General features: G+C 37.7%; 1 protein-coding gene across 50 annotated transcripts in view; it reads right to left on the bottom strand.

Moving 5' to 3' along the window:
• Positions 1-12,369, bottom strand: part of CLASP2 (cytoplasmic linker associated protein 2) — a 223,721-nt gene that overhangs the window by 83,836 nt on the left and 127,516 nt on the right. For 31 of the 50 annotated variants that reach the window (XM_055284306.2, XM_063612518.1, XM_063612529.1 and 28 more), the window contains 3 exons: positions 9,098-9,268; positions 5,896-6,003; positions 304-410 (listed from right to left, as the gene is read on the bottom strand). In XM_055284306.2, the coding sequence (XP_055140281.1) occupies positions 304-410; positions 5,896-6,003; positions 9,098-9,268 (386 nt within the window). Of the gene's footprint in view, positions 1-303; positions 411-1,319; positions 1,383-5,895; positions 6,004-9,097; positions 9,269-12,369 lie in introns of all 50 variants that reach the window. The other 19 variants (XM_055284138.2, XM_055284210.2, XM_055284144.2 and 16 more) reach the window with 1 other exon arrangement.

Below are 12,369 nucleotides of genomic sequence, written 5' to 3'. Positions count from 1 at the left end.
CATATTTATATAATTTATCTCCCTTATCTGAAGTATACTATAGTGTATAAAACACATTACCATATTAAAGACATCTATATATTTCTGATAGCCCATCAGTAATATTGGCCCTGGTATAAAATTCTGATTAATAAGGATCAAGAATTAATTATATTGTTCTGCTTTTTACACTGCCCACATTTTATCTTTAGATTTAATCACTGATTTTTCCCCATCCCCTTTCCCACATGGATAGACTGGCTTACTCATTCAATAGTTTCATAATTGGAACATTTATAATGATAAGAAAATGGAGAAGAGTACCAAGGCATCTGCTACCGCCTCCTCCACATCAGAACCTGTGTTCAGGACTCGCATGGCACTAACAGAAGATGACAGTCGACTTGATTGGCTGATCCCATAACCTGGACCTAATTCATCAAAAGAAGGAAAATAGATTTGAAGGAGTCATAAATATAACAGGGTCAGGTTGGGAAACTTTAAGACCCTTACGGGGGAAGGAAAAAAAACCAATGGGGCAAAGCATTTTAAAAGCAATATTGTATTTTCTGGGCACATTTAGTTTTTGGCAAAATAAAAGGGTAAAGACAATTAAAATTACTGACAATGTGTAAAAAATAAAGAACAGTCGCTATTTATTTACAACCACAAGGTAGAAGAAAGCATGGCTGGCAGACTAAGGGCTGTAATCCAGCTCTATCGGTTCACGCAAATATCATCCATATGTGTGAATCACAGAGTAACCCAGGACAAAGATCAATCCTCAACCAATAGTGGTTAGGGAGATCATGAAGGCACACTAGAAATTTACAAGGAAAATAAGCTCTAATTATTATCTCCTCTCCTTCAAGATAAGTTGGTTTTATTCTACAACTAAGAGACATCCATTTGATAACTGTTAAGTGTCTACTATGTGCCCGACATTCTGAGGTATACAGAGACAAACCAGAGATGAATTCTCCCCCTCAACTGCTTTCTATACCATCATTTACAATTAAAACACTTCATCCACCATTTTGGTTTTTTTTTTTAAACATACACACAAAGATGAGAACATAAAAACAATTCTGTATTTAAAAATGACACAACAGGTTATACAAAAAAATGTCCATATACCAGTGAGAAAAATGCTCAATACAGTTGCTAAAGGGGAAAACGTTACTTGGGAGAAAAGAAAAAAAAAGTTTATTCTCCAACAAATTAAATTTAAATAATAAAAACAAATCAATATTAAAACATGAATATTATTTAATGGAAACTGAAAAGGATAAAATCTGAGATGAATGCCAGATGATAGTGAAAATGTACTCATCCTTCACCTGAGGCCCCATACACATCGGGGGCGTAGAGGGCACCAGTTGATCTGGAATGGTGTCTGGAGGCTGGAATAACAGGACCATACAAACCTCATCTATTACCACAGAAACAAGGAATAGTGGCAGCACTACTGTCAGGCAAGGAGAGTTAGTTAACACTGGTGTTATTCTTTATAGTTAATGATCAGAGTATTGCCAAATAGGGCAATGGAACATTAGCATTGCACCATCATTCCTGACACAAAAACACATCTTACACCTAAGTGGACAGACAGGCCTACAGGAGACAAAAGAAGTATTCAAATGGAAGGAAATGTTGAAGGTACAAGCATGAAACAAAAAAACGAACATTATAGTGTAAAAAAAAAACCACTATGGTAACTAGTAACTAATAAAATCTTATCTCCTTTAATTCTGACATCCAATGAGGCAGTAAATTACTATTCAATTTTACAGATGGTGCTATGGTCTAACTGACTGACCTTCTACAACATCTGCTTCATTCATATGTAGAAATCTTAATCCTCAAGGTGATGGTATTAGGAGATAGGTGGGGCCTTTGGGAGCCAATTTGCCCTAATGACTGGGATTAGTGCCCTTATAAAAGAGACCCCAGAAAGCTAGCTAGCTCCTTCTAACATTTGAGAACACAATGAGAAGGCATCATCTGTGAACAAAGGAATGGGTCCTCATCAGACACCAAATTTGCTGGTTCTTTAATCTTAGACTTCCTAGTCTCCCAAACCATGCCGAATAAACTTCTGTCATTTAAAAGTACATAATTATGTTATTTTGTTACAGTAGCCTGAACAAACTAAGACAGATGAGGAAGCTAAAGCCCAGAGAGAGATTAATTAATTTGATTATAGCCACACTACTAGTAAGTGATACACTTCAGTATCTATAGTCTTTTAATTCCTCTGCCCTTAAACAGTAGATGTACCATCTTTAATTTACATGGTTCATAAGTCAATACACCTCATTTTGTTAACATTAACATTTTCCATAATGGTTCACATAACATAAATTCTGCATTCAGTATATTATTTAAATATCAAGGCACATTTGAATATAAAAAATAATAATAATTTAACCAAAATGTAGAAATTTGTGACATATCTCCCTATATATTGCTCTAAAATCTGAATTTAGCATATTTTGCATAACACCATAAAGTTAACTTTTCTCTTACATACAGAAATGAATAGCCAAAAATGCATTTTAATATTTAATAAAATATATTACTTTAATTCAGAAAGTTATTCTTCCTCAGATATATTAGAGCAGTTAAAAATACTTTTAACATGAGTCACTTTTGTTTGCTACAGGACAGCCTTAATAAACAGGAAGACTGAAAGAAAGGAGGACGTAAACTAAGAGAATGCTGCACAAAATGTTTAGTTAGCCCCGAAAGGTGACTGGTATCATTAGAAAAATAAACTAAAATACATTGTTAGTTTTAATTTTACCTAACAGAAATAATTTCTAAAATGATGAGGAGGAGTTGAACAAATTTAGAAATGTCTAGTGGACAAAAATCTTTGAAACACTTCACAGAATCAATAGTTACCTGTGAATGAAGATAACAGGTGTCTGAAATAAAGTAAGCCTTTAAAATATCTTGGTTCCAGAAATACATGGAAACTAAAGGTGCAAGTTCCACAGAAGTTAAACTTTGCTCGGCTCTAATTTATTTCTGATGCTTTAGGGCCCTCAGGCTAAACTTGTGATTCATCTGCTGAATAACAATATCCAGTCATAAACAACAAGGGGATTCCACCAAAGAAACAAATAATAGAAAGGATCAAAGAATGTAGGCAAATGTAGCAGAGAATGGGAATAGCAAGAACAACTTAATCTCTGGGAATGCTACCTTTCATCCCTGCAAAACAAACAGGGTTAATCTGCTGCCTTTGCTATGCAGTACCCATATGTAAATAAAATGGCCATAAAAAAGCCAATTCTTCTAAAACTATAACTAAAAGGTTTAGTTATCTTCAGTGCAAATAGGAACTTTCATGAGAATCAGGAAAACTGTTTCCTTTAATATTAAAATTTAAGTAATTTTAAATTGTCAAATGGAAGCTTTGAGATGAATCTAAAATATTAATGACTAGACAAAATAAGAACTGGCATATGAAACGATGTTTACTTTTACAGTAATTAGTAGTAGATTATAAAGGTCCTCTAATCTCTAACTATTGTACAGGTTTACAAAGTTCAGAAAGACATTTTGGTTTCTTCTTGATATGTTTCCTAGTAACCTGCAATATCAACATTATATAAATGCAGGTGCCTGTACCATTAAGAAATCTGAGATCCTTGCCACTGAAGTGTAATTTAACTGTTTCTAGGGTAAGTGATTAGAGTTTCAGGGGGAAGAGGTAGAGTGGTAATAGCAGCAGCAGTGGTGGTGGCAGTGATGATGACCATGATGACCATAATAATTGAGTGCTCATTATGTGTCAAGCACTGCCTTGAGGGAGTTTTTCACGTATTTCTCATTTATGAGTCTCCAAAACAATCATAAGAAGTACACACTATTATTATCCTTGTTTTATAGAAGAGGAAACTCAGGCATAGAAAGGTTACGTAGCTGGGGAATGAATTCAGGCCACCTGACCCTATAACATACATTCTTAAACCACCACACACCCAACTCCACTTCCCTCCACTCCTGAAAGTGGCATGATTATTTTATACACATGTAGGATTTATTTCATTTCTTTAAATGTATATCAATGAGGATGCGCCACGTATATGTGTGTGCGCATGCACATACACACATACAGACATTCTGCAGACTAACTCTATTGCATATGAACTAAAAATATCTCTGACAAAGTACCTGCCACACACAGCATTAGTGATGTGGAACAGTTCTTTTTACTTTGGCACATCCCCACAGAGGGAAAAGAAAGAGGGAAACTCTCTGGCACCTGGGGCTGGAACACAAACAAGGGTTGAGCATATTCCTGTGATTCTAGCTTTAATGGAGTTTTCTGGGTCAGTACAAAAAAGCCTACTATATTTGAGCCAAATGGCCCAGAGAATGAGAAATTAACCACTAGAAATTCTTGGCTGGGTGCGGTGGATCACACCTGTAATCCTAACACTTTGGGAGGCTGAGGTAGGTGGATCACCTGAGGTCAAGAGTTCGAGACCAGCTTGATCCAATATGGTGAAACCCCATCTCTACTAAAAATAGAAAAATTAGCTGGGTGTGGTGGTGGATGTCTGTAATCCCAGCTACTCAGGAGGCTGAGGCAGGAGAATTGATTGAACCTGGGAGGCAGAGGTTGCAGTGAGCCGAGATCGTGCCACTGCATTCCAGCCTGGGCAACAGAGTAAGACTCCATCTCAAAACAACAACAACAACAATAAAAGAAATTCTATACTACTATATGTATCTGAGGAAATAAGAATTCCACTGGATAAGTAGAACCATGTTCTCCCTGAGCATTCCAAAGTCCGAAGAGCAACCTTCTAAGTATTACAGTAAACTGCACTGTGTTAAAGAAAAAAAATCTGGCCAGGCGCGGTGGCTCACGTCTGTAATCCCAGCACTTTGGGGGGCCGAGGCAGGCGGATCACGAGGTCAGGAGATCGAGACCATCCTGGCTAACATGATGAAACCCCGTCTCTACTGAAAATACAAAAAAGTTAGCCGGGCGTGGTGGCAGGCGCCTGTAGTCCCAGCTACTCGGGAGGCTGAAGCAGGAGAACGGCGTGAACCCAGGAGGCAGAGCTTGCAGCGAGCCGAGATCATGCCACTGCACTCCAGCTTGGGTGACAGAGCGAGACTCTGTCTCAAAAAAAAAAAAATCTGAAATAGCTACAGGCTTGTGCATTTAAACAAAGTACTAGTTAAAATGCTGAAGGATCACGCAGAAATTCTAAAGATTCTCAGTGTACATACAAAACTGTACCTCTCCAGTTATCCTAATATTGAATGTTTAAAAAATCATTTAATATTTTTATAATTGAGGTAAATATAGTATTACAATCAAGGTTACAACACAGTTGGGGACAAACAAGTTTTACCGCAGTGACAAGAGCATTAGCTCATAGGAAATGACTGTTAAACTGTAAAATACTATAAAAATGTTAATCCCTACCATTAATAAGTAGTTCAGATATTATTTTGTGGCATTCTTTTTAGTAACCTAAGTTAAATGATCTAAGCTGAAATGTTAACATTTCCGCTGAAAAAGACAAAAGTATTTTATCAAACTAGTCCGCATTTCACTCGAGATTAAATATTTAAATATCTTTAAATTTGCAGGTTTACTTGTTAAGAAAGATCTAGACTTCAATATTCTGAAGTTAAAATCTGTGTGACATTTACTTGATTATGAAGGCAATCTGTTAATACAATGACTAACATATTCATTTCAGACATGTAAATCAAGTCAAAGGAATTTCCCAAACATGTAATTTCCTTTCCTCAAAATGACAGAAAAGGGGTAGAGAGAAAGATCTGTTGACAAAGAAAGCTAAATCCCAGGTATGCTGAAGTTATCAGATAGTGATAACACAATGGATAAGCAATGCACATAACACCTGCCCGAATACGTACCCAGGGGCTGAAAAGAGCGAACAGGACTTGTGTCTCTGCTGCTCTCCCGACTAGCTTCCCGGCTGCATCCTTGACTCACACTTGGTCGAGGAATACGACTGCTTCGGGCTGGTGTGAAGCAACAGCAGCACAGTAAGGGAGAAAACAGAACAGAGTTTACATCTTAAAAAATTTTGTTTTTTTCTTTCTTAAAGACTGATCAGTAACTTAAATTTTTCTAAGGTTGAAAAGAAATTACTCTTGCTGAAGCATTACCAGGAGTACAGTTAAATTCTTAAATATGGTCCTCTAGTTTGTATGAAATTAGAAGGGCAAATAGTATTTTACTAAACTAAAAATGCTGCAAATAAAAATATTTAACATACTGTACAATACAGTAAAACTCAATTTTTCTCTTTGTTCACTGAAGTATAGGGGCTAACACTTTTGGTATCTTAGGTTAAAATCTTGCTTTTAATAGAGAGAAAAACCCTATACTTATCAAATATCAATCTAAAGTAAAATACCCATTCTTAAGTTCTTAGTTCAAGATAAAGAGGAAAAAATGCCAGGTGCAGTGGCTCATTCCTGTAATTCCAGCAACATGGGTAGGTGAGGAGGGAGAACTGCTTGAGGCCGGGAGATCGAGATCAGTCTGGGCAACATAGTGAGAACTTGTCTCACTACAAAAAAAACACAAAATTTAGCTGGGGATGGTGGCACATGCCTGTAGTCCTAGCTACTTAAGAAGATGAGACAGGAGGATTGCTTGTGCCCAGGAGGTCGAGGCCGCAGTGAACTATGATCATTCACTGCACTCCAGACTGGGTAACAGAGTGAGACCCTGTCTCTAAAACAAACAAAAACAAAAGAGGAAAAAATAAGCCAATGCTTTCAGTTCCCATTCTTTTTCTCACCTCCTCACAAATGAAAAACCCACAAATATGGAAAGAAAGAAACAATAAACAGGGGTGAAGACTGACTAAAGGTGGAGTAGAGAATTTAAAATAATGTCTGGAAAACAAAAAGAAGTGAATTAGTTAGATGAAAACTTCAGAGGCTCATGGGCCAAATACCAGGCACAGAATAAATGAAAAGTGCTAGGAACAGTAATTCAGTCTGTAGGCCTAAACGAAATCTGTGCCATTTACTGAATAAAGACATTCTCAGACAAGTAAGGTTTCAAAAAGCTTGACTCCTACACACAATTTCTAAGGAATTTATTTAAGAATGTGTATGAGCAAAGCAAAAGAGCAAAGTAAGAGAAAGAGGATCCAGGAGGGAGTGATTCAAACCAGGAAAGCAGCAAATGGGAATCTCAAGAAGATAGCTGAGCAAGAGGCCTAGACGGCAACTAATCCAGAGAGAATTGAAAAGACAGTCTGGAAAAAATAAGGAACTGCATATTTCCTTTCAGCAATACTGAAGGGATACGAGAAGTGCACACTATTCTTAGTCACTTTCTATATACACAGCAAATGAAAACGTGGCATAATTAATAAGTAAATAACTGGTATAAGTTATAATGGCGTAAGTAAATAACTGGTAGGAATGTAAGAAAAGAGAATTCATCTCCTTATAACAGGAACATTCTCCTTCAAGTGGTCCCTAACACTCACCATACCTTTGGGAAGAAATGGGTTCACAGTACACTATGTGTCTTGGCTGCAAACATTCATTTACTCATAACACAGTATATGTTATTTACAGCTTTTCATCTTTTAAAGCCAACTTATGGAATAAGTACATAAGACTTGCTTGTGGATACAGAAGAAAATGTATGTGTAAACTTTAATTATGTAAAAATTGATAACTAAGAGTGGAAGGTGAAGGGAAAAGTATGGAAGTTGAGATACTGATTGAGGTTGACGAAACAAGAAATAGAAATATGAGTATTTTCTTTAAATATGAGAATATTTTTTAAAGTTACACAGGTAATCTGCAAAAGACTTAAAACAATAAAAAATTATTAAAAATAAACTGGAATAATTAGGGGCTTTCTGCTCTGGAAATGATGGATCAAGTAGCAGCTATCCTAAGGACAAAGTCAGCAACATGGTTGATAAAGCAGAAGAGAAGGAAGAGAGAGTGAGAGAAAGGGAAAATAGACAGATTTTGGGTTCATCATAGCAATGTTAATTAGTCAATCCTGAAGGCCGTACAATCTTCAAACTTAACCAATAAATCCATTTTTATTGCTTAAGCTGGCTTCATCTATCATTTCTATTATCTGAAATTCAAAGTATCCTAATCAATACACAGAGAAAATATTAAAGTTTACTAGTATTTGAATAGGGCTGAACTATAACACAAATGTCAAATACACAAGAAACTATGTATATATGTGTATATGTGATAAATGTTATAAAATTCCACAATAACCTTTTCCTCTAAAGTACTAGCTAGGCCGGGCGCGGTGGCTCACGCTTGTAATCCCAGCACTTTGGGAGGCCGAGGCAGGTGGATCACGAGATCAGGAGATTGAGACCACGGTGAAACCCTGTCTCTACTAAAAATACAAAAAAATTAGCCAGGCGTGGTGGCGGGCGCCTGTAGTCCCAGCTACTGGGAGAGGCTGAGGCAGGAGAATGGCGTGAACCCGGGAGGCAGAGCTTGCAGTGAGCCGAGATTGCGCCACTGCACTCCAGCCTGGGCGACAGGGCAAGACTCTGTCTCCAAAAAAAAAAAATAAAATAAAGTACTAGCTATATTTTTCAAAGCTCCTATGAATTATAGGGTTTGTTTGTTTTATTTTGGGTTTTTTTTTTTTTTTTTGAGACAGAGTCTCTGTTGCCCAGGCTGGAGAGTAGTGGTGTGATCCTGGCTCACTGCAGCCTCCACCCCAGGTTCAAAAGATTCTCCTGCCTCAGCCACCCGAGTAGCTGGGATTACAGGCATGCACCACCATGCCTGGCTAATTTTTGTATTTTTCGTAGAGATGGGGGTGTTGGCCAGGCTGGTCTCAAACTCCTGACCTCAAGTGATCCACCCCCCTCGGCCTCCCAAAGTGCTGGGATTACAGGCATGAGCCACTGTGCCAGGCCCTGAATTACACGTTTAAGATACCTAATTCAACTTATAACCTATTCTTCAATTGTTGAAATTTTAAGTTATTTTCTTCTAATTTATAAGTCCTAATTGTATTCCAAAGTCTTCAATGCTGCCAAAGCCTGAAAAAAAAAAAAAAAAAGGTCACATGTCTCACATAAAAAAAAAATCTTACCCACTGAAAGCCTAGATGGACTAGCCTCTCTGCTACAGCCCTGGCTCCGTGGTATCTTGCTTCTTTTTTGTGATGAGGCTGAATTGACCAGGACTCTTTGAACACCAGAGCTCACAGTGGACAGGGCTGTTGTGGTCAGAACTCTTCCTGGAGACCCAGACCGGCTACCAGCTGAACACCAAACACATATACAAATGTTAACATGTAAATGCCAAGAGAATTTGCTGAAAGGATAAAAATTCAAGAAATATTGATAATACAGAGAAAACTGTGATAGTATGGCAGGTTCTACGCTCAAAGGAAATAGACTGAGAAAGATTTAAATACAATTATAACCTGGAAAAAAAAGGTATACTACATATATGAGCACTGAATGGTAAATCACCTAAAATATACTTTCAGTTTTGGAGGTATAAGACACTATGTTTAATAAGGACAACATTATTGTAATTTTTAGAACACAAATGGTATACATGATTTCCAAAGAAATCACTTATCTGACAATCCATTTCATATGGCTATCATGTTCTGTGTGAATAAGCTATATACAGTCATATGTCACTTAACAATGGGATACATTCTGAGAAACGTGTTGCTGGGTGATTTTATCATTGTGTGAACATCATAGAGTGTACTTACACAAACCTAGATGGTATAGCCTGCTACAGATCTATATGGTATATAGCTTATTGCTCCTAGGCTACAAATCCTATACAGTATGCCATTAACAATACTATAGGCAACTGTAACACAATGGTAAATATTTGTGTATCTAAAAATATCTAAACATAGAAAAGGTACAGTAAAAATATAGTATTATAATTTTTTAAAGCTTTATTGCCAATGGTTTTTGGGGTAGAGGTGGTGTTTGGTTACATGAATAACTTCTCTAGTGGTGATTTCTGAGCTTCTGGTGCACCTGTCACCCGAACAATGTACGCTGTACCCAACACGTAGTCTTTTGTTCCTCATCTCCTTCCCAGTATTATAATTTTATGGGACCACTGTCACATATGTGGTCATTGATTAAATGTGGTTATGCAGAGCATGACTGTATTAAAAAAAAAACCCCAGTAATTCTATCACTATTTTTTGTTAAGTATATAATAATGATAATCTGTTTCATTTTAAAATAGTTTGCCTGCTGAGATTTCTCTGAATGGTACAGCAAAGCTATCTGTCTTACTATTAGACATATTTTTAAACTTAACAAAATTAAATTTTAAATGCTGACAAAATTGGGCCAGTTGAAAAAGAAACTTGCTTTTTACTATTTGTCTTCAAATAGCAAAGCGCACTTGGGTAGTGACATTTTGGGTTATAGAGGTCCTAAGGGTAGAAGGGAAGTAAGGGGAAAACATCAAATGAGTCAGATCCTTTTCTTTCTTTCCCCTGCCGAGACGGAGTCTTGCTCTGTCACCCAGGCTGGAGTGCAGTGGCGCGATCTCGACTCACTGCAACTTCCGCCTCCCGGGTTCAAGTGATTCTCTTGCCTCAGACTCCTGAGTAGGTGGGATTATAGGCGCCTGCCACGGCGCCAGGTTAAGTAGAGACAAGATTTCACCATGTTGGGTAGGCTGGTCTCGAACTCCTGACCACGTGATCTGCCCACCTCGGCCTACCAAAGTGCTGGGATTACGGGCCTGAGCCACCACGCCCGGCCTTTTTTCAAATGAGTAATTTTCAGTTTTGGGAGGTGGACATGTGGTCAGGAACACAGGTAGAGTTGGTAAAATCTTTTCAGAGACTGTGCATGGGTTTAAAAAAAGTTTTAAAAACATGTTTTTAAACTAGAAATGCAAGGGTTAAATTTTAAGGAGATAAGCTCCCTGTCAATCAAAGCACTTCATGTCTACGCTGAATAGAAAAATGTACTAGATAAGGACTCCAAGATATAATCTAAATGTAGATTCAGAAAAGTAACAGAAAAATTAAAGTTGCAATTAAATAAATCTTCATGAAAGCACCCTTTTCCCTTTGTGGGTACTACTTCTACCCAGTAAGAGGGCTGTATGATTATACGTTATACAGTCTTACCCAATCAGGCTTCATTTCCACAGAGACTCAAATGCCAATGGGGACAAGCACAGGATGTCAAAAAAGAGACGGGCACTGTGTAAAGCAGGGAGTAGCAAGATGACTGATCAAGAGGGGGAGTGCCCGCCCTTTCCTAAAGTGAGAGGTGACTGTTTAGTTCTAGCTTCCTTTGTCTTGAGGTAATAGTGGATAGGTCTTGGGAGTTTTCAAAAATGAAAGCTTTGATATTTCCAGATTTTTATTATGTTCTATAGGCCAAATAATACATAAATGGAGACAGACTAGACATGGTCCACGGGCTGGTGATCTGTGATTCCTTTTCTTCTTTTCTTTCTGTTTTTTTTTTTTTGAGTCGGAGTCTCGCTCTGTTGCCCAGGCTGGAGTGCAGTGGCGTGATCTTGGCTCACTACATGCTCTGCCTCCCGGGTTCATGCCATTCTCCTGCCTCAGCCTCCTGTGTAGCTGGGACTACAGGCACCTGCCACCACACCCGGCTAATTTTTTGTATTTTTGGTAGAGACAGGGTTTCATCATGTCAGCCAGATGGTCTCGATCTCCTGACCTCATGATCCGCCTGCCTCGGCCTCCCAAAGTGCTGGCATTACAGGCGTGAGCCACCGCACCCGGCGAATCTGTGATTCTTACTATAGTTTTCTTGGAATGGTCTTGCTGAATACAATTTATATTCCTGCTTAATTCTTAAACTTTACCAGCACACAAAATGAAACTTATTTCCTATTAGTGATAACAATATTGTAAAACAAAGCAGTGTTTCCAATGAAATTAACAATTTACTATCTGTATAGAAGGAATTCTAAATTATTGTAAGGAAATTATTCAAGTGTACTTTAAAATAGCTCCTTGGAATGTTTCATGATGTTTCAAGCAAAGAATCTTTAAATCCAGTTTCTTTCAGTTATAACCTTAAGCGATACTCATATAAGGAACCTGTTTTCTCCATGCAGTGTCTAAACTAAACATACACACCAAAAACATCCAAACACCCAACATGCCACAACTCACAATGCACGATAGGCCAATGGAATATTTTATGGTTAAACTCGCAACAATATAAAAAGTATAAATAATGAACTGAGCACATACAATATGGTATTCTATTAAAACCAATATAAATTTGGGGGGTGGAAGTGTTGGTAGGAGAGACTGTAGAATTTCTTGAAATGTGGGTCTATTCAGCAGATAGGAAACTTGCAGTTCAGAAACAGAGTAACTTC

The sequence above is a fragment of the Symphalangus syndactylus genome, chromosome 1, assembly GCF_028878055.3.
Source record: "Symphalangus syndactylus isolate Jambi chromosome 1, NHGRI_mSymSyn1-v2.1_pri, whole genome shotgun sequence".
Lineage (NCBI taxonomy): Eukaryota > Metazoa > Chordata > Mammalia > Primates > Hylobatidae > Symphalangus > Symphalangus syndactylus.
The sequence above is the reverse complement of the archived record's forward strand: the minus strand, read 5'-3'. Positions and strand labels throughout refer to the sequence as shown.